We start from the raw sequence: 22,832 nt of genomic DNA on the forward strand, positions 1-22,832 counted from the left end.
GTGTGTATATGTGTATCTAGAGTATGCATGTGTTGTTCGGGGTCTATACAGTTTGTTAAAAGTCCTGCAACGGGTCGCATACCCACGATTCCCTGCGGTTGAGCCGCAAAAATAAATAAACAGTAAAAATACAATTTTTAAAAATCGGTTTGCGAGTGGAATGAAAACATTCAATACGCGGTTCAGAACAATTATATTGCGGGTTGGAATTTTTTTCAATCAAGATTAATAAAAAAAAATACAAACCCAGGAACTTGTGTTGAACTGTGTTGCAAAATCAATTAGGCTATGTGAGCGGTGAGGCAGACATTGCCTGGGCCTAGGCTCCCAGCCACATAACCAGAGAGTGGAGCAGGAAACTGTCCAATAGTAGAATGTGTGGTGCTGAAACATTCCTAAAGTTGTCGACGTGCAGTTCTTATGTTTCCTTCTGCCACGTGACAATATGTTGCAAAGTTTATGTCCCCTGACAACTAGCTCACGTGAAGATGGGTAACGTAACAGGAGAAATAAAACCAAAAAGGTCACGATGGTGAAATACACCATTGTGAAAACTGGTGCTGCTCGATTGAAATCGCCGATTTGGAAGGGTTTTGGAGTAGTTGTGGACAGGGACGACAGCAACCCAGTAGATGGATACACAGCCTGCAAAAGTGCAAGCAGGTATTTGTTAATGATAATTCAGTAGATTATATTAATTCAGGCTTTTGATCACACACACACACAGCCATGTCAAGTTTAAACCTGTGCAGCTGGTAAAAGTTTGAGTAGCCAATAGCCTACAAAATAAATGAATGCTATTTTTCCAGCCTATTTGATTCTGTGAATTGTTTACATTTCAATTAAACTGTTTAATTATCCAAATAATATTGAATGTAAAGGTATTGTTTTGTCGGCTACAGGCTTACATTTGGTAGTAAGAAAGCCTATAGAAGGCTCTTTTTCAAATGTGAGTTGTCAATGTGCCGCATCGCATTGTGAAAATATAATTCTTAAAGAGGAGCTGAACTTCATGATTTGGTCTAGTTTTTCGGCTTGGTCATTAAGAAATGCTGCAGCCATGACTGAAGCCAAACGAGAGTTGTCTTGTTCATTAGGCCCAATCTATAGATTTCACATGACTGGGAATACAGATATGCATCTGTTGGTCACAGATACCTTTAAAAAAAGGTAGGGGCGTGGATCAGAAAACCAGTCAGTACCTGGTGTGACCACCATTTGCTTCGTGCAGCGTGACACATCTCCTCCACATAGAGTTGATCAGGCTGTTGATTGTGGCCTGTGGCATGTAGTCCCACTCCTCTTCAATGCTGTGTGAAGTTCCTGGATATTGGCGGTAACTGCAACACATCGATCCAGAGCATCTCAAACAGGCTCAATGGGTGATGTGTGAGTCGGCAGGCCATGGAAGAACTGGGATATTTTCAGCTTCCAGGAATTGTGTACAGATCCTTGCGACATGGGGCCGTGCATTATCATGGTGAAACATGAGGTGATGGATGACTGGCATGACAATGGGCCTCAGGATCTCGTCACGGTATCTCTGTGCATTCAAATTGGCATTGATAAAACGCAATTGTGTTTGTTCTCTGTAGTTTATGCCTGCCCATACCATAACCCCATCCGTGAAGAGCACACTTCTCCAGCGTGCCAGTGGCCATCGAAGGTGAGCACTGCGGACAGGTCAAGACCCCGGTGAGGATGATGAGCACGCAGATTAGCTTCCCTGAGACCGTTTCTGACAGTTTGAGCAGAAATTCTTCAGCTTTTCAAACCCTCAGTCTGGGTGGTTGGTCGGATGTGGCGGTCCTGGGCTGGCGTGGTTACAAGTGGTCTGCGGTTGTGAGGCAGGTTGGACTTACTGCCAAATTCGCTAAAAACAGAGATGGCTTATGGTGGAGAAATGTTATTCTCTGGCAACAGCTCCGGAGGACTTTCTTGCAGTCAGCATGCCAATTGAACACTCCCTCAAAACTTGAGACATCTGTGGCATTGTGTTCTGTGACAAAACTGCACATTTTAGAGTGGCCTTTTATTGTCCCCAGCACAAGGTGCATCTGTGTAATGATCACGCTGGTTAATAAGCGTCTTGATATGCCACATCTGTCAGGTGGATGGATAATCTTGGCAAAAGAGAAATGCTCACTAACAGGGATGTAAACACATCTGTGCATAACATTTGAGAGAAATAAGCTTTTGTGAGTGTGGAACATTTCTGGGATCTTTTATTTCAGCTCATGAAACATGAGACCAACACCATACATGTTGTGTTTATATTTTTGTTCAGTGTAGAATATGTAGAGACATGACATTTATCAAAATATCTATCTGCTCCTTTCATCACCCCCCCCCCCCCCCACCCCCCACTCAATCCGGTGTTGTTTGTGAGAGCAGATTGGCAGCAGGTAGTTAGTTGTAGGCTGTATGGGGTCTGGTGCAGTCTGGCACTGCTGACCCCCCCAGTAGTCCCAGGACAGGTCATTAGTGGGTAGGGTTTACACCCCTGAAACAACCCTCATATCCAGGCACTAACCCCCCCCCACCATGCCCCAACCCTCTGACACGCATGTATACAGGTTCAAAGACACACGTGTGTAACCCCGAGGGGAGCACCATCTAAGCTCCAACCCTGTTTGTTTGGAACCTCTTCTCACAGAACTGTCAGCCCTCTCTGGCTGGCAGATGTCAATTAAGTCATCCACACTCCCCTTCCCTCCATCCAGGAGCAATACACACACACACACACACACACACACACACACACACACGGCGGCTCAGGAGACTCACTTGTATTGGATCCCTGCCAAGTTAAGCAGCCGTCTGGAGGCAGTCATTTCAGGGATGTCGTGGTACTTGTCTGACAAATAAATCACGTCCTTTATACCTGTAGGTAAGAGACAGCGAGGGGAAAGAGGGAGGGATGGATGGAGGGGAAAATATAGGGAGAGAGAGAGAGTCAATTATCTATCGGACAGGTTCGGGATGATGGTGAGTGGTGACTAAGGGAGGGAGGGAGGTGTCAGTAAACCCTGCGGAGTGGAGAGGGAGGAGGGGTGCAATTGAGTGTGTGTACTGTATGGGGGAGGTCGATAAACCCTCAACAGCAGGCAGAGTCCAATACCGAGAACTAAAGACGAAGCAGGAAATCTACCAACCCCAGCTGTCATCTTTAAAAGCACCCCCTTCCCGCTTAATGGAGGTGTGTGTATGTGTGTGTGCGTGTGTGTATGTGAGCCTAAGCGGTATACAACAGGGCCTGGCTCGATTAGTATATCTACCATACCATCATGCTTGGGAGGTCCTCAGCTCCCTACACAAACACAATATACACACACACAATATCACTCTGGCAAAAAGGTCACATACAGCGGGTGCCCGCCTTATCTGCCAACACCCCACTGAAACCCCCCTAAACTGCAGAGATAGGATTGGTTGTCCCCCATGGCTCTGTGCTGGGCCCGCCTGATATCTTCCCCGCATCATCAGAGCTTTAGGAGCCGCTGGCTCAATCCGGCTCAGCGTTACCCAGCATGGCTTCCCAGTCTCACCTGCCCTGTATTATCGGACAGTTTCATCTGCGGGAAACTGTGAGAGAACCGGTATTTATCCTGTGATCCGCTGAGGGGAGACCACGCAGAGTGAATTCTATTCACCACAGTAGATAAAGAGCGACGGACTATAGGGCTGGCTGGTGGTGTTACTGTTAGCGGCACTATCTATACAGGGAGTGAAAGACAGGCTAGACAGTGGTGATAATATCCACTCACCTGGTATGGACTGGACTGTTATGCTCATCATATTCTCTTCATTTCGTATCACACCAGTAGCTGTACAGTTACTACTCTGATCGCTGATGTTAACAGGAGAGAAAGGCCAGCATGTGGCGCTACTGAAATCTAACTAATCACAGTAGAGCAGAGGTCGTTATGTCTGGTCCTGGTAATCCAGGGCGCATGCGTGTTTGCCCTAACACTACACACCTGATGCCACTCGTCGTCAAACCTTTTACTAGTGGAATCAGGTGTGTAGTGCAGATTAAGAAACACTGGTCTGAACGACTACAAGAGCAAAGCTTACTTCACCACAACGACACAGACAACTATTCAAAAGAAACATTAGCAGCGGATAAATATGTACGAAAAACAACAAAAGCATATCTGAATGTGTGCAGCGGCGCTCCCTGGCCTAACAATGGATCAGATAAATAGATCAAACGCACAAAGCGTCGCTTCTCCCAAGTGGAAGTAACAAAGAGCTTTGTGGTTGGATTGTTTGCAGCCGTAGAAGGCCACAGAGTGCAGAGGCAGTACGTGGGCGCGTTCCTTTATTCGTAAATCACTCGCTGAAAATAATATCTCTGATATTTGGATTTGCATATAAGGTATTATCATTATTCCCAGGTGTATTGGCTTTGAAAAGCACAGATGCAATGAGTGTGAATCTACGTCCTTAAAAACAAAAAACCCACCTATGACATTCTTGGGAAGAACTTGAACACCGCAAAGAAAACAATGGAAGAAGGGCCTCCCGGGTGGCGCAGTGGTTAAGGGCGCTGTACTGCAGCGCCAGCTGTGTCACCAGAGACCCTGGGTTCGCAACTCCGCGACCGGGAGGTCCGTGAGGCGACGCACAATTGGCCTAGGATCGTCCGGGTTAGGGAGGGCTTGGCCGGTAGGGATATCCTTGTCTCATCGCGCACCAGCGACCCCTGTGGCGGGCCGGGCGCAGTGCACGCTAACCAAGGTTGCCAGGTGCACGGTGTTTCCTCCGACACATTGTCTGCTTCTTAACACAGCGCGCATCCAACCCGGAAGCCAGCCGCACAGCGCGCATTCAACCCGGGTTGGATGCGCGCTGTGTTAAGAAGCAGTGCGGCTTGGTTGGGTTGTGTATCGGAGGACGCATGGCTTTCGACCGTCGTCTCTCCCGAGCCCGTACGGGAGTTGTAGCGATGAGACAAGTTAGTAGCTACTGAAAACAATTGGATACCATGAATTTGGGGAGAAAATGCGGTAAAAAAAAAAATACAACGTAAGAAAAAAACTTCCCCCCCGCAAAAAATAAATAACCGCAACAAATAAAACATTGAATCAAACTTACTTATTGAAGTAATGTCCGGGTGTGAGTTTGCATATGGTAGCAGTCTGAACGGGGATAATGCCAGTGTTCCAAATGTATAGCCAATAAACAAACCATGAATAAAAATGCACACACAATGGACTGTCAATATTGCCTAGCTCTGCAGGATTTGGCATTGGCGCTTGGCTGACTCCGCTGGGGTGTGATGGAAGGGGAATAATGATTGGTGATGGTGAGGGCCACAGGGTGTCTGTGTGCTCCAGCAGTAGGTGTTGCTCATGCTGTCAGACCACCAGGACTCTTTAAGTAGCACAGAGGGGCAAATCAGGGAGATGGCTTGAAATTACACTGGTTTATTTTGGCAGAGAAATGTGTGTGTGTGTGTGTGTGTGTGTGATGTCCTTACTATGTAATTGGGCAACTGGGAATTTCGTTTTGATGTGTGTAAGGAAGGCGCGGGCTGTGTGTGTGTTCTGTGGGCCGAGATATGGTCGTTTGGGGGTGCAGTGCTTATGAAGTGGGGCTTCGCTGCCTCACGGCTCTAATAAGAAGGAAAAGCCTCTAGAGGATCCAAGATCAGCCCAACCAACAGCCTGGAGTTAACAGTCTGCAGCAGGAGAAGTGGTGTGTGTTTCTGTTTGAAAGAGTTGCTCCCAAGAGAGAAAAGACTCGACATCCGCACTGCTTGAGACAGACACCGTTTCACATAACCTTCTGCACCAAACGGGGAGCTTTACAAGTCACCAAGGACAGGAGCTTTAGTCTAGCGTACGGTAGCCGATACACATCATTTAAAAAGCAAATGGGATGAAATTAATCTAGTCCTTCTAAAACACATCCTTCGGAGCCAAGATGTAATGGGAGGTTTGCTTTACGACCATAGAGATGAGGTTGTGAGTGTCAGAATCTGGTCAAGCAGCAGTGGGCAGCCCAGTCTCAGCCACCTTCTGCCTATGCTTCTACTATCGGTCTCCCTGTCCCCGTGTGCTGTCCAAATACGGACAAAAGAAATACAACAGAGATCAGATGTTCCTAGACGGGGTTCTGAGTCTGACAGCTTGAGACGCCAGTAGTAGTCATGTTAGAAAAGGAGGTGCGGAATTTAACAAATGTACTATTGAAAAATCACCCACCACAACTTCTTTCCACTGATCTATAGTGAAGCAACAGAGGAAAACAGATCCATATTTTAAATATAAAACGTAAAATAAAGCACATTTGTTCTCTCTATGTCTGGGAGATATTTTTGTGAAGTATACTGAAGGTGATATGCACATCCACGACCTTTAGAAAACCGATGCTACTGTAGAAGGCCTGCACGGCACAATGTATCATTTATCATGTCTGTAAAAACAGAAATAGCCCTTTATCCATCTCTACCCGTTGCCAAGACGACAGACTAGCAATAAAGAAAACACATTTTATAGATTGAAGACTGAGAAACAATACATTTGAACTGATAATCGACCGCAAAGCATGGTGCGGACTACCCAGTACATCACTGAGGCCTTGCTCCCTGCCATCCAGGATCTCTAGACCAAGCGGTGTCAAAGGAAGGCCCGAAATTGCCAAAGAATAAAACAATAAATTGTTCACTCTGCTACCATCCGGCAAATGTCACCGGATCATCAAATCTCGGACCAACAGGCTCCGAGGCAGCTTCTACCCCCAAGCCATAAGAATGCTAAATAGTTCATTGAATGGTTACCCTGAGTATCTGCATCGAACCCCATTATGCACCCGACTCTATGCAGACTAACAAAGATATTGCAGCTCAAAAACGTATGTATGCAAACTCTGCAAAAATAGAAACGTCACTTTTTCAGGACCCTGGCTTTCAAAGATAATTCGTAAAAATCTAAACTTCACAGATCTTCATTGCAAAGGGTTTAAACACTGTTTCCCATGCTTGTTCAATGAACCATAAACATTTAATGAACATGCACCTGTAGAACGTTCGTTAAGACACTGACAGCTTACAGACGGTAGGCAATTAAGGTCACAGTTCTGAAAACTTAGGACACTAAAGAGGCCTTTCTACTGACTCTGAAACACACCAAAAGAAAGATGCCCAGGGTCCCTGCTCATCTGCATGAATGTGCCTTAGGCATGCTGCAAAGAGGCATGAGGACTGCAGATGTGGCCAGGGCAATAAATTGCAATGTCCGTACTGTGAGACGCCTAAGACAGAGCTACAGGGAGACAGGACGAACAACTGATCGTCCTCGCAGTGGCAGACCACGTGTAACAACACCTGCACAGGATCGGTACATCCGAACATCACACCTGCGGGACAGGTACAGGATGGCAACAACAACTGTCCGAGTTACACCAGGAATGCACAATCCCTCCATCAGTGCTCAGACTGTTCGCAATAGGCTGAGAGGCTGGACTGAGGGCTTGTAGGCCTGTTGTAAGGCAGGTCCTCACCAGACATCACCAGCAACAACGTCGCCTGGACTCACTGTCGCTGGACCAGACAGGACTGGCAAAAAGTGCTCTTCACTGACGAGTCACGGTTTTGTCTCACCAGGGGTGATGGTCGGATTCGCGTTTATCTTCGAAGGAATGAGCATTACAACGAGGCCTGTACTCTGGAGCGGGATCGATTTGGAGGTGGAGGGTCCGTCGTGGTCTGGGGTGGTGTGTCACAGCATCATTGGACTGAGTATGTCATTGCAGGCAATCTCAATACTGTGCATTACATGGAAGACATCCTCCTCCCTCATGTGATACACTTCCTGCAGGCTCATCCTGACATGACCCTCCAGCATGATGATGCCACTAGCCATACTGCTCGATCTGTGCGTGATTTCCTGCAAGACAGGAATGTCAGTGTTCTGCCATGGCCAGCAAAGAGCCCGGATCTCAATCCCACTGAATACGCCAGGGACCTGTTGGATCGGAGGGTGAGGGCTAGGGCCATTCCCGCCCCAGAAATGTCTGGGAACTTGCAGGTGCCTTGGTGGAAGAGTGGGGTAACATCTCACAGCAAGAACTGGGATATCTGGTGCAGTCCATGAGGAGATGATGCACTGCAGTACTTAATGCAGCTCGTGGCCACAGCAGATAATGACTTACTTTTGACCCCCCCTTGTTCAGGGACACATTATTCAATTTATTATTCCAATAAACGCAGTTGACAGCGAGAGGACGTTTCTATTTTTGCTGAGTTTATCTATGTATGTATGTATGCATGCATGTATGTGTATATACATATCTCTCTCACACACACACACACACGTTCAAAAGTTTGGGGTCACTTAGAAATGTCCTTGTTTTTGAAAGAAAAGCACATTTTGTGTCCATTAAAATAACATCAAATTGATCAGTAATACAGTGCAGACATTGTTAATGACTATTGTAGCTGGAAATGGCAGATTTGTTATGGAATATCTACATAGGCGTACAGAGGCCCATTATCAGCAACCATCACTCCTGTGTTCCAATGGCACGTTGGGTTAGCTAATCCAAGTGTATCATTTTAAAGGGCTAATTTATCATTAGAAAACCCTTTAGCATGTTAGCACAGCTGAAAATTGTTGTCCTGATTAAAGAAGCAATACAACTGGCCTTCTTTAGACTAGCTGAGTATCTGGAGCATCAGCATTTGTGGGTTTGATTACAGGCTCAAAATGGCTGGAAACAAAGTACTTTCTTCTGAAACTCATCAGTCTATTCTTGTTCTGAGAAATTAAGGCTTTTCCATGCGAGAAATTGCCAAGAAACTGAAGATCTCATACAACGCTGTGTACTACTCCCTTCACAGAACAGCGGAAATGGGCTCTAACCAGACTAGAAACATGAGTGGGAGGCCCCGGTGCACAACTGAGCAAGAGGACAGAGTGTCTAGTTTGAGAAACAGATGCCTCTCACAAGTCCTCAACTGGCAGCTTCATTAAATAGTACCTGCAAAACACCAGTCTAAACGTCAACAGTGAAGAGGCGACTCCGGGATGCTGGCCTTCTATGCAAAGTTGCAAAGAAAAAGCCATAGCTCGGACTTGCCAATAAAAAGAAAAGATTAAAAAAGATTAAGAAAAGAACACAGTCACTGGAGGAGCTCTGCCTAGAAGGACAGCAACATTAACAATGTCTACACTGTATTCCGGATTAATTTGATGTTATTTTAATGGACAAGGACATTTCTAAGTTCCCCAAACTTTTGAACGGTAGTGTGTATACACATACATGCATACACACACAGTGCCAGTCAAAAGTTTGGACACCTATTCATTCTAGGGTTTTTCTTTTTTACTATTTTCTACCATGTAGAATAGTGAAGACATCAAAACTATGAAATAACATATGGAATCATGTAGTAACCAAAAATTGTCTTAAACAAATCAAAATATATTTTATATTATAGATTCTTCAAAGTAGCCACCCTTTGCCACTTACTCTTATTTTTAACTTTGCATTGTTGGGAAGGGCTTGTAAAGTCTAGACCCGTCTTATTCGGCATGTGACAAATCAAATGTTATTTGATATTGTTGTTATGTAACTAACCAGTAACATCGGAATACTAGTGACCAGTCATGAATGGGATGGAAAACTCAGAGGCAGTTTGAGTTGTAAAAAACGCAACATTCTGGAACGTTCCACAACAGTGACTTAAGTGGACGGGAGGGCAGCTTAAGTAACTCAGAAGAGAGGGAGGAGGGTAGGGTAGCTAGCCATTTGGGACCAGACTAAAACTTTGGAACATTTCAAATTTGCCCACTCCAGTGGAAGTTGGTGACAGACACAGAGAGTTTGTGTGTGTGTGTGCGGGTGAATGCCTGAGAGAGTGTGCCTGTGACAGACATGCTCGGCCCCTCGCCAGCGTGAGCCCAAAGTGACAAGATGGCAGAGAAGGATGGCAGGCAGGCGCTGGGGAGTCAGTCCAAGCCCAATAGACTGAGGAGGCTCCCATAAATCCATGTTTTACGCATCTTTTTGACCAGAAAAGAAAAGAGAGTGAAGGAGAGAGCGAGGAAAAGAGAGGAATATCAGGCAAGGAAAGTAACAGAAAATAGAGTGAAGGAGAGAGCGAGGAAAAGAGAGGAATATCAGGCAAGGAAAGTAACAGAAAAGAGGCGGATAGGGGGGGGGGCTAATACGTGGCAGTAGAGAGACCAAATTAGAAAGAGGAGAGAGAGAAAAGGCAAGGGAAATCCGAAGTGAGGAAGAAAGCGGCCTCTCGTTATGGCTAAGTGGAAGGACGGGCATCATCTCACGAGTTCCAACCCAACTTTACTATATAGTGACTTATACCGTGATTATCTTTACCTTTTTTTTGTACAGAAAGTTGATATTATTGCCACACATGACCGCCGAAGCACTTCTGGACATCAGATCGAAAGCTACTAGCCTAGACCAACTCAGCTGTTCCACTGTTCATACCGAACCCTGTTCCTTTGTTTCCGTGGGCTACCAAAACGCTGCAGGCATAGACGTGGGAGACGAGGTGGAGTTCTGGTGAAATTGAGGCGAAGTGAAAACCGAACGGCGCTCCCTTCCGTTCGACTGGCAAATCACTTGAGAATAACATGGGGATGAGCTCCGTTCGAGAGTCTCCTATCAGAGAGACTTGAAAAGCTGCAACATTATGCGTCTTACTGAAACGTAACTTTTCAAAAGTAACTGGTTCTGCTGCTTCAAGTGTGAAGGAAATCTCTACCTTTTGCTCACCTGGTATATGGTCATTATAAGCTGCAGACCCTTTGACCTACCAAGAGAGTTCTAATTTGTAATTATCACAGCTGCCAAACTGTATGGGGCCATAAACATTAACTGCTCACCCAGAAGAAGCATTTCTGGTGGGCGGAGACTTTAAACTGTCCTACCCCCGCCCCCCCCCCGAATGGCACATCTCAATTGTCTCAAGGCTTAAAAATCATTCTTTAACCAGACTCCTAACTTTCATCTACACCGAGTGGATTTAACAAGTGACATCAATAAGTGATTGTAGCGTTCACCTGGTCAGTCTTTGTCATGGAGAGAACAGTGTATACACACACTACATTGACACTCCCACACACATGAACTACATACGCACACACACAAATGATGTCAAAATAAATAAACATCTAGCGGAAAGCTACTGCTACGCTGTTCTTTATTGTATTATTTATCCTGATGCCTAGCCACTTCACCCTACCTTAATGTATATACACTACATGACCAAAATGTGTGGACACCTGCTCGTCAAACATTTAATTCCAAAATCGTGTCCATAAATATGTTGTTGGTCCCCGTTTGCTGCTTTAACAGCCTCCACTCTTCTGGGAAGGCTTTCCACTAGATGTTGGAACATTGAGGCAGGGACTTGTTTCCATTCAGAAACGAGCATTAGTGAGTTCGGGTACTGATGTTGAGCGATTAAGTGTGGCTCACAGTCGGCGTTCCAATTCATCCCAAAAGGTGGTTGATGGGGTTTAGTTCAGGGCTCTGTGCAGGCCAGTCAAAATCTTCCACACCGATCTCGACAAACCATTTCTGTATGGACCTGAAACAGGAGAGGGCCTTCCTCAAAATGTTGCCCCAAAGTTGGAAGCACAGAATGTATGCTGTAGCGATAAGATATGTCTTCACTAGAACTAAGGGGCCTAGCCTGAACCATGAAACAGCCCCAGAACATTATTCCTCCTCCACCAAACTTTACAGTTGGCACTGCATTTGGGCAGGTAGCGTTCTCCTTTCATCCCCCAAACCCAGATTTGTCCGTCAGACTGACAGATGGTGAAGCGAGATTCATCACTCCAGAGAACAAGTTTCCATTGCTCCAACAGCGTCGAGCTTTACACCACTCCAGCCAACGCATGGTGATCTTAGGCTTGTGTGCGTCTGCTCGGCCATGGAAACCCATTTCATTAAGCTCTCGACAAAACAGTTATTGTGCTGAGGTTGCTTCCAGAGGCAGTTTGGAACTCTGTAGTGAGTGTTGCAACTGAGGATAGACGATATTTACGCGCTACGAGCTTCAGCAGTCCCGTTCTGTGAGCTTGTGTGGCCTACCACTTTGTGGCTGAGCTCTTGTTGCTCCTAGACATTTCCACTTCACAATAACAGCACTTACAGTTGACCGGGGCAGCTCTACCAGGGCAGAAATTTGACAAACTGACTTGCCACGTTGAAAGTCACTGAGCTCTTCAGTAAGGCCATTCTACTGCCAATGGGCTGTGGAGATTGCATGGCTGTGTTCTTGATTTTATACACCTGTCATCAACAGCCAAATCAGTTGAAGTCGGAAGTTTACATACACTCGTTTTTCAACCACTCCACAGATTTCTTGTTAACAAACTAATTGTGACAAGTCGGTTAGGACATCTACTTTGTGCATGACACAAGTCATTTTTTCAACAATTGTTTACAGATAGATTATTTCACTATCACAATGCCAGTGGGTCAGAAGTTCACATACATTAAGTTGACTGTGCCTTTAAACAGCTTGGAAAATTCCAGAAAATGTCATTACTTTAGAAGCTTCTGATTGACTCAAATTATATCAATTAGCCAATTGGAGGTGTACCTGTGGATGTATTTCAAGGCCTACTTTCAAACTCAGTGCCTCTTTGCTTGACATAATAGGAAAATCCTCCCCAAAGAAATCAGCCAAAACAAAACATTGTAGACCTCCACAAGTCTGGTTCATCCCTGGGGGCAATTTCCAAACGCCTGAAGGTACCACGTTCATCTGTACAAACAATAGTACGCAAGTATAAACACCATGGGACCACGCAGCCATCATACTGCTCAGGAAGGAGACGAGTTCTGTCTTCTAGAGATTAACTTACTTTGGTGCGAAAAGTGCAAATCAATCCCAGAACAACAGCAAAGGACCTTGTGAAGATGCTGGAGGAAACAGGTAGAAAAGTATCTATATCCACAGTAAAACGAGTCAGCAAGGAAGAAGCCACTGCTCCATAACCGCAATAAAAAAGCCAGACTACGGTTTGCAACTGCACATGGGGTCAAAGATCGTACTTTTTGGAGAAATGTCCTCTGGTCTGATGAAACAAAAATAGAACTGTTTGTCCATAAAGACCATCTTTATGTTTGGAGGAAAAAAAGGGTAATGCTTGCAAGCTGAAGAACACCATCCCAACTGTGAAGCACAAGGGTGGCAGCATCATGTTGTGGGGGTGCTTTGCTGCAGGAGAGACTGGTGCACTTCACACAATAGATGACATCATGAGTCAGGAAAATGATGTGGATATATTGAAGCAACATCTCAAGACATCAGTCAGGAAGTTAAAGCTTGGTTACAAATAAGTCTCCAAATGGACAATGACCCCAAGAATACTTCCAAAGTTGTGGCAAAATGGCTTAAGGACAACAAAGTCAAGGTATTGGAGTGGCCATCACAAAGCCCTGACCTCAATCCTATAGAACACTTTTGGGCAGAACTGAAAAAGCGTGTGTGAGCAAGGAGGCCTACAAACCTGACCCAGTTACACCAGCTCTGTCAGGAGGAATGGGCCAAAATGCACCCAACTTATTGTGGGAAGCTTATGGAAGACAACCTGAAACATTTGACCCAAGTTAAACAATTTAAAGACAATGCTACCAAATACTAATTGAGTGTAAACTTCTGACCCACTGGGAATGTGATGAAAGAAAGAAATCATTCTCTCTACTATTATTCTGACATTTCACATTCTTAAAATAAACTGGTGATCCTAACTGACCTAAAACAGGGAATTTTTACTAGGATTGAATGTCAGGAATTGTGAAAAACTGAGTTTAAATGCATTTGGCTAAGGTGCATGTAAACTTCCGACTGTATATAGCTCCATTCTTGTGTATTTTATTCCTCGTTACCATTTTATTTTTAAACTCTGCATTGTTGTGAGGAGTTGTAAGCATTTCACAGTTATGTCCAGAACAGTTGTATTTGGCAAATAAAATGTTATTTGATTTTTTTTTTCTTTTTTTTTTTCAAGTGACTTACAATAGCAGGTCTTGTAATGAGCCAGTGATAAACAGGAGAGGGACACACACTATGGAGGAGCATTCCAATGGGATTAGGAAAGCAACAAAAGGCCTCCAGATTAGCTCATGGGAATACAATGGGAGCGAGGCTGCTGGGAGGAGAGGGGTGAAGAGGGGCAACCAGTGAATTCGCTACGTAGACTCAGAGGACGGATAACCTGCTAGGTGTTAGGACAGTGCCTCCCGCTCGTCAACACACACATTCTTCATTTTCTGTACAACGATCTTAAGATGGATAATGACTCCTCAATTCAAAATACATACTGAGGCGTTAAAGATAAATGCACCAACGCATGACTGAGCTGAGGAGAAATAGTTTGGCGCGCGACACCAACACAGCTCTCAGTATTAAAGACGTAACAACACTGCCAGCGTGGGAGTCAGGCCGGACCGCAGCGCTGCCAGCCTGGGAGTCAGGCCGGACCGCAGCGCTGCCAGCCTGGGAGTCAGGCCGGACCGCAGCGCTGCCAGCCTGGGAGTCAGGCCGGACCGCAGCGCTGCCAGCCTGGGAGTCAGGCCGGACCGCAGCGCTGCCAGCCTGGGAGTCAGGCCGGACCTCAGCGCTGCCAGCCTGGGAGTCAGGCCGGACCTCAGCTCTCAGTATTAAAGACGTAACAACACTGCCAGCGTGGGAGTCAGGCCGGACCGCAGCGCTGCCAGCGTGGGAGTCAGGCCGGACCGCAGCTCTCAGTATTAAAGACGTAACAACACTGCCAGCGTGGGAGTCAGGCCGGACCGCAGCGCTGCCAGCGTGGGAGTCAGGCCGGACCGCAGCTCTCAGTATTAAAGACGTAACAACACTGCCAGCGTGGGAGTCAGGCCGACCGCAGCGCTGCCAGCGTGGGAGTCAGGCCGGACCGCAGCTCTCAGTATTAAAGACGTAACAACACTGCCAGCGTGGGAGTCAGGCCGGACCGCAGCGCTGCCAGCGTGGGAGTCAGGCCGGACCGCAGCGCTGCCAGCGTGGGAGTCAGGCCGGACCGCAGCGCTGCCAGCGTGGGAGTCAGGCCGGACCACAGCGCTGCCAGCGTGGGAGTCAGGCCGGACCACAGCGCTGCCAGCGTGGGAGTCAGGCCGGACCATAGCGCTGCCAGCCTGGGAGTCAGGCCGGACCACAGCGCTGCCAGCCTGGGAGTCAGGCCGGACCGCAGCGCTGCCAGCGTGGGAGTCAGGCCGGACCGCAGCTCTCCAGCCTGGGAGTCAGGCCGGACCACAGCGCTGCCAGCCTGGGAGTCAGGCCGGACCGCAGCGCTGCCAGCCTGGGAGTCAGGCCGGACCGCAGCGCTGCCAGCCTGGGAGTCAGGCCGGACCGCAGCGCTGCCAGCCTGGGAGTCAGGCCGGACCTCAGCTCTCAGTATTAAAGACGTAACAACACTGCCAGCGTGGGAGTCAGGCCGGACCGCAGCGCTGCCAGCGTGGGAGTCAGGCCGGACCACAGCTCTCAGTATTAAAGACGTAACAACACTGCCAGCGTGGGAGTCAGGCCGGACCGGAGCGTGGGAGTCAGGCCGACCGCAGCGCTGCCAGCGTGGGAGTCAGGCCGACCGCAGCGCTGCCAGCGTGGGAGTCAGGCCGACCGCAGCGCTGCCAGCGTGGGAGTCAGGCCGGACCGGCGCTGCCAGCGTGGGAGTCAGGCCGGACCGCAGCGCTGCCAGCGTGGGAGTCAGGCCGGACCACAGCGCTGCCAGCGTGGGAGTCAGGCCGGACCATAGCGCTGCCAGCGTGGGAGTCAGGCCGGACCATAGCGCTGCCAGCGTGGGAGTCAGGCCGACCACAGCGCTGCCAGGCCGGACCGCAGCAGCGTGGGAGTCAGGCCGGACCATAGCGCTGCCAGCGTGGGAGTCAGGCCGACCGCAGCGCTGCCAGCGTGGGAGTCAGGCCGACCACAGCTCTCAGTATTAAAGACGTAACAACACTGCCAGCGTGGGAGTCAGGCCGGACCGCAGCGCTGCCAGCGTGGGAGTCAGGCCGGACCGCAGCGCTGCCAGCGTGGGAGTCAGGCCGGACCGCAGCGCTGCCAGCCTGGGAGTCAGGCCGGACCGCAGCGCTGCCAGCCTGGGAGTCAGGCCGGACCGCAGCGCTGCCAGCCTGGGAGTCAGGCCGGACCGCAGCGCTGCCAGCCTGGGAGTCAGGCCGGACCTCAGCTCTCAGTATTAAAGACGTAACAACACTGCCAGCGTGGGAGTCAGGCCGGACCGCAGCGCTGCCAGCCTGGGAGTCAGGCCGGACCGCAGCGCTGCCAGCCTGGGAGTCAGGCCGGACCTCAGCGCTGCCAGCCTGGGAGTCAGGCCGGACCTCAGCTCTCAGTATTAAAGACGTAACAACACTGCCAGCGTGGGAGTCAGGCCGGACCGCAGCGCTGCCAGCGTGGGAGTCAGGCCGGACCGCAGCTCTCAGTATTAAAGACGTAACAACACTGCCAGCGTGGGAGTCAGGCCGGACCGCAGCGCTGCTAGCGTGGGAGTCAGGCCGGACCGCAGCTCTCAGTATTAAAGACGTAACAACACTGCCAGCGTGGGAGTCAGGCCGACCGCAGCGCTGCCAGCGTGGGAGTCAGGCCGGACCGCAGCTCTCAGTATTAAAGACGTAACAACACTGCCAGCATGGGAGTCAGGCCGGACCGCAGCGCTGCCAGCGTGGGAGTCAGGCCGGACCGCAGCGCTGCCAGCGTGGGAGTCAGGCCGGACCTCAGCGCTGCCAGCGTGGGAGTCAGGCCGGACCACAGCGCTGCCAGCGTGGGAGTCAGGCCGGACCATAGCGCTGCCAGCGTGGGAGTCAGGCCGGACCATAGCGCTGCCAGCCTGGGAGTCAGGCCGGACCACAGCGCTGCCAGCCTGGGAGTCAGGCCGGACCGCAGCGCTGCCAGCGTGGGAGTCAGGCCGACCGCAGCGCTGCCAGCCTGGGAGTCAGGCCGACCACAGCGCTGCCAGCCTGGGAGTCAGGCCGGACCGCAGCGCTGCCAGCCTGGGAGTCAGGCCGGACCGCAGCGCTGCCAGCCTGGGAGTCAGGCCGGACCGCAGCGCTGCCAGCCTAGGAGTCAGGCCGGACCTCAGCTCTCAGTATTAAAGACGTAACAACACTGCCAGCGTGGGAGTCAGGCCGGACCGCAGCGCTGCCAGCGTGGGAGTCAGGCCGGACCACAGCTCTCAGTATTAAAGACGAACAACACTGCCAGCGGGGAGTCAGGCCGACCGCAGCGCTGCCAGCGTGGGAGTCAGCCGGACCGCAGCGCTGCCAGCCTGGGAGTCAGGCCGACCGCAGCGCTGCCAGCCTGGGAGTCAGGCCGGACCGCAGCGCTGCCAGCCTGGGAGTCAGGCCGACCGCAGCGCTGCCAGCCTGGGAGTCAGGCCGGACCTCAGCTCTCAGTATTAAAGACGTAACAACACTGCCAGCGTGGGAGTCAGGCCGGACCGCAGCGCTGCCAGCCTGGGAGTCAGGCCGGACCGCAGCGCTGCCAGCCTGGGAGTCAGGCCGGACCTCAGCGCTGCCAGCCTGGGAGTCAGGCCGACCTCAGCTCTCAGTATTAAAGACGTAACAACACTGCCAGCGTGGGAGTCAGGCCGGACCGCAGCGCTGCCAGCGTGGGAGTCAGGCCGGACCGCAGCTCTCAGTATTAAAGACGTAACAACACTGCCAGCGTGGGAGTCAGGCCGGACCGCAGCGCTGCCAGCGTGGGAGTCAGGCCGGACCGCAGCTCTCAGTATTAAAGACGTAACAACACTGCCAGCGTGGGAGTCAGGCCGGACCGCAGCGCTGCCAGCGTGGGAGTCAGGCCGGACCGCAGCTCTCAGTATTAAAGACGTAACAACACTGCCAGCATGGGAGTCAGGCCGGACCGCAGCGCTGCCAGCGTGGGAGTCAGGCCGGACCGCAGCGCTGCCAGCGTGGGAGTCAGGCCGACCGCAGCGCTGCCAGCGTGGGAGTCAGGCCGGACCGCAGCGCTGCCAGCGTGGGAGTCAGGCCGACCACAGCGCTGCCAGCGTGGGAGTCAGGCCGGACCATAGCGCTGCCAGCGTGGGAGTCAGGCCGACCATAGCGCTGCCAGCCTGGGAGTCAGGCCGGACCGCAGCGCTGCCAGCGTGGGAGTCAGGCCGACCGCAGCGCTGCCAGCGTGGGAGTCAGGCCGGACCGCAGCGCTGCCAGCGTGGGAGTCAGGCCGGACCGCAGCTCTCAGTATTAAAGACGTAACAACACTGCCAGCGTGGGAGTCAGGCCGGACCGCAGCGCTGCCAGCGTGGGAGTCAGGCCGGACCGCAGCGCTGCCAGCGTGGGAGTCAGGCCGGACCGCAGCGCTGCCAGCGTGGGAGTCAGGCCGGACCTCAGCTCTCAGTATTAAAGACGAACAACACTGCCAGCGTGGGAGTCAGGCCGGACCGCAGCTGCCAGCGTGGGAGTCAGGCCGGACCACAGCTCTCAGTATTAAAGACGTAACAACACTGCCAGCGTGGGAGTCAGGCCGGACCGCAGCGCTGCCAGCGTGGGAGTCAGGCCGGACCGCAGCGCTGCCAGCGTGGGAGTCAGGCCGGACCGCAGCGCTGCCAGCGTGGGAGTCAGGCCGGACCTCAGCGCTGCCAGCGTGGGAGTCAGGCCGGACCTCAGCGCTGCCAGCCTGGGAGTCAGGCCGGACCTCAGCTCTCAGTATTAAAGACGTAACAACACTGCCAGCGTGGGAGTCAGGCCGACCGCAGCGCTGCCAGCGTGGGAGTCAGGCCGGACCGCAGCTCTCAGTATTAAAGACGTAACAACACTGCCAGCGTGGGAGTCAGGCCGGACCGCAGCGCTGCCAGCGTGGGAGTCAGGCCGGACCGCAGCTCTCAGTATTAAAGACGTAACAACACTGCCAGCGTGGGAGTCAGGCCGGACCGCAGCGCTGCCAGCGTGGGAGTCAGGCCGGACCGCAGCTCTCAGTATTAAAGACGTAACAACACTGCCAGCGTGGGAGTCAGGCCGACCGCAGCGCTGCCAGCGTGGGAGTCAGGCCGACCGCAGCGCTGCCAGCGTGGGAGTCAGGCCGGACCGCAGCGCTGCCAGCGTGGGAGTCAGGCCGGACCGCAGCGCTGCCAGCGTGGGAGTCAGGCCGGACCGCAGCGCTGCCAGCGTGGGAGTCAGGCCGACCATAGCGCTGCCAGCGTGGGAGTCAGGCCGACCATAGCGCTGCCAGCCTGGGAGTCAGGCCGGACCGCAGCGCTGCCAGCCTGGGAGTCAGGCCGGACCGCAGCGCTGCCAGCGTGGGAGTCAGGCCGGACCGCAGCGCTGCCAGCCTGGGAGTCAGGCCGGACCGCAGCGCTGCCAGCCTGGGAGTCAGGCCGGAGCAGCGCTGCCAGCCTGGGAGTCAGGCCGGACCGCAGCGCTGCCAGCCTGGGAGTCAGGCCGGACCAGCGCTGCCAGCCTGGGAGTCAGGCCGGACCTCAGCTCTCAGTATTAAAGACGTAACAACACTGCCAGCGTGGGAGTCAGGCCGGACCGCAGCGCTGCCAGCGTGGGAGTCAGGCCGGACCACAGCTCTCAGTATTAAAGACGTAACAACACTGCCAGCGTGGGAGTCAGGCCGGACCGCAGCGCTGCCAGCGTGGGAGTCAGGCCGGACCGCAGCGCTGCCAGCCTGGGAGTCAGGCCGGACCGCAGCGCTGCCAGCCTGGGAGTCAGGCCGGACCTCAGCTCTCAGTATTAAAGACGTAACAACACTGCCAGCGTGGGAGTCAGGCCGGACCGCAGCGCTGCCAGCGTGGGAGTCAGGCCGGACCACAGCTCTCAGTATTAAAGACGTAACAACACTGCCAGCGTGGGAGTCAGGCCGGACCGCAGCGCTGCCAGCGTGGGAGTCAGGCCGGACCGCAGCGCTGCCAGCGTGGGAGTCAGGCCGGACCATAGCGCTGCCAGCGTGGGAGTCAGGCCGGACCATAGCGCTGCCAGCCTGGGAGTCAGGCCGGACCACAGCGCTGCCAGCCTGGGAGTCAGGCCGGACCGCAGCGCTGCCAGCGTGGGAGTCAGGCCGGACCGCAGCGCTGCCAGCCTGGGAGTCAGGCCGGACCACAGCGCTGCCAGCCTGGGAGTCAGGCCGGACCGCAGCGCTGCCAGCCTGGGAGTCAGGCCGGACCGCAGCGCTGCCAGCCTGGGAGTCAGGCCGGACCGCAGCGCTGCCAGCCTGGGAGTCAGGCCGGACCTCAGCTCTCAGTATTAAAGACGTAACAACACTGCCAGCGTGGGAGTCAGGCCGGACCGCAGCGCTGCCAGCGTGGGAGTCAGGCCGGACCACAGCTCTCAGTATTAAAGACGTAACAACACTGCCAGCGTGGGAGTCAGGCCGGACCGCAGCGCTGCCAGCGTGGGAGTCAGGCCGGACCGCAGCGCTGCCAGCCTGGGAGTCAGGCCGGACCGCAGCGCTGCCAGCCTGGGAGTCAGGCCGGACCGCAGCGCTGCCAGCCTGGGAGTCAGGCCGGACCGCAGCGCTGCCAGCCTGGGAGTCAGGCCGGACCTCAGCTCTCAGTATTAAAGACGTAACAACACTGCCAGCGTGGGAGTCAGGCCGGACCGCAGCGCTGCCAGCCTGGGAGTCAGGCCGGACCGCAGCGCTGCCAGCCTGGGAGTCAGGCCGGACCTCAGCGCTGCCAGCCTGGGAGTCAGGCCGGACCTCAGCTCTCAGTATTAAAGACGTAACAACACTGCCAGCGTGGGAGTCAGGCCGGACCGCAGCGCTGCCAGCGTGGGAGTCAGGCCGGACCGCAGCTCTCAGTATTAAAGACGTAACAACACTGCCAGCGTGGGAGTCAGGCCGGACCGCAGCGCTGCCAGCGTGGGAGTCAGGCCGGACCGCAGCTCTCAGTATTAAAGACGTAACAACACTGCCAGCGTGGGAGTCAGGCCGGACCGCAGCGCTGCCAGCGTGGGAGTCAGGCCGGACCGCAGCTCTCAGTATTAAAGACGTAACAACACTGCCAGCGTGGGAGTCAGGCCGGACCGGCGCTGCCAGCGTGGGAGTCAGGCCGGACAGCGCTGCCAGCGTGGGAGTCAGGCCGGACCGCAGCGCTGCCAGCGTGGGAGTCAGGCCGGACCGCAGCGCTGCCAGCGTGGGAGTCAGGCCGGACCGCAGCGCTGCCAGCGTGGGAGTCAGGCCGGACCATAGCGCTGCCAGCGTGGGAGTCAGGCCGGACCATAGCGCTGCCAGCCTGGGAGTCAGGCCGGACCGCAGCGCTGCCAGCGTGGGAGTCAGGCCGGACCGCAGCGCTGCCAGCGTGGGAGTCAGGCCGGACCGCAGCGCTGCCAGCGTGGGAGTCAGGCCGGACCGCAGCTCTCAGTATTAAAGACGTAACAACACTGCCAGCGTGGGAGTCAGGCCGGACCGCAGCGCTGCCAGCGTGGGAGTCAGGCCGGACCGCAGCGCTGCCAGCGTGGGAGTCAGGCCGGACCGCAGCGCTGCCAGCGTGGGAGTCAGGCCGGACCTCAGCTCTCAGTATTAAAGACGTAACAACACTGCCAGCGTGGGAGTCAGGCCGGACCGCAGCGCTGCCAGCGTGGGAGTCAGGCCGGACCACAGCTCTCAGTATTAAAGACGTAACAACACTGCCAGCGTGGGAGTCAGGCCGACCGCAGCGCTGCCAGCGTGGGAGTCAGGCCGGACCGCAGCGCTGCCAGCGTGGGAGTCAGGCCGGACCGCAGCGCTGCCAGCGTGGGAGTCAGGCCGGACCGCAGCGCTGCCAGCGTGGGAGTCAGGCCGGACCTCAGCGCTGCCAGCCTGGGAGTCAGGCCGGACCTCAGCTCTCAGTATTAAAGACGTAACAACACTGCCAGCGTGGGAGTCAGGCCGGACCGCAGCGCTGCCAGCGTGGGAGTCAGGCCGACCGCAGCTCTCAGTATTAAAGACGTAACAACACTGCCAGCGTGGGAGTCAGGCCGGACCGCAGCGCTGCCAGCGCAGGCCGGACCGCAGCTCTCAGTATTAAAGACGTAACAACACTGCCAGCGTGGGAGTCAGGCCGGACCGCAGCGCTGCCAGCGTGGGAGTCAGGCCGACCGCAGCTCTCAGTATTAAAGACGTAACAACACTGCCAGCGTGGGAGTCAGGCCGGACCGCAGCGCTGCCAGCGTGGGAGTCAGGCCGGACCGCAGCGCTGCCAGCGTGGGAGTCAGGCCGGACCGCAGCGCTGCCAGCGTGGGAGTCAGGCCGGACCGCAGCGCTGCCAGCGTGGGAGTCAGGCCGGACCGCAGCGCTGCCAGCGTGGGAGTCAGGCCGGACCGCAGCGCTGCCAGCGTGGGAGTCAGGCCGGACCGCAGCGCTGCCAGCGTGGGAGTCAGGCCGGACCGCAGCGCTGCCAGCGTGGGAGTCAGGCCGGACCGCAGCGCTGCCAGCGTGGGAGTCAGGCCGGACCGCAGCGCTGCCAGCGTGGGAGTCAGGCCGGACCAGCCGCGCTGCCAGCGTGGGAGTCAGGCCGGACCATAGCGCTGCCAGCCTGGGAGTCAGGCCGGACCGCAGCGCTGCCAGCGTGGGAGTCAGGCCGGACCGCAGCGCTGCCAGCGTGGGAGTCAGGCCGGACCGCAGCTCTCAGTATTAAAGACGTAACAACACTGCCAGCGTGGGAGTCAGGCCGGACCGCAGCGCTGCCAGCGTGGGAGTCAGGCCGGACCGCAGCGCTGCCAGCGTGGGAGTCAGGCCGGACCGCAGCGCTGCCAGCGTGGGAGTCAGGCCGGACCTCAGCTCTCAGTATTAAAGACGTAACAACACTGCCAGCGTGGGAGTCAGGCCGGACCGCAGCGCTGCCAGCGTGGGAGTCAGGCCGGAC

General features: G+C 53.8%; 1 protein-coding gene across 4 annotated transcripts in view; it reads right to left on the minus strand.

Annotated features, from left to right (window-relative positions):
* The window catches only part of LOC115145624 (deoxycytidylate deaminase-like), a 77,050-nt gene that overhangs the window by 26,552 nt on the left and 27,666 nt on the right, over nucleotides 1-22,832 (minus strand). For all 4 annotated transcript variants that reach the window (XM_029687135.2, XM_029687137.2, XM_029687134.2 and 1 more), the window contains one exon: nucleotides 2,788-2,884. In XM_029687135.2, coding sequence (XP_029542995.1) covers nucleotides 2,788-2,884 — 97 coding nt within the window. The remainder of the gene's footprint in view (nucleotides 1-2,787; nucleotides 2,885-22,832) is intronic.

Source organism: Oncorhynchus nerka, linkage group LG18, assembly GCF_034236695.1.
Source record: "Oncorhynchus nerka isolate Pitt River linkage group LG18, Oner_Uvic_2.0, whole genome shotgun sequence".
NCBI lineage: Eukaryota > Metazoa > Chordata > Actinopteri > Salmoniformes > Salmonidae > Oncorhynchus > Oncorhynchus nerka.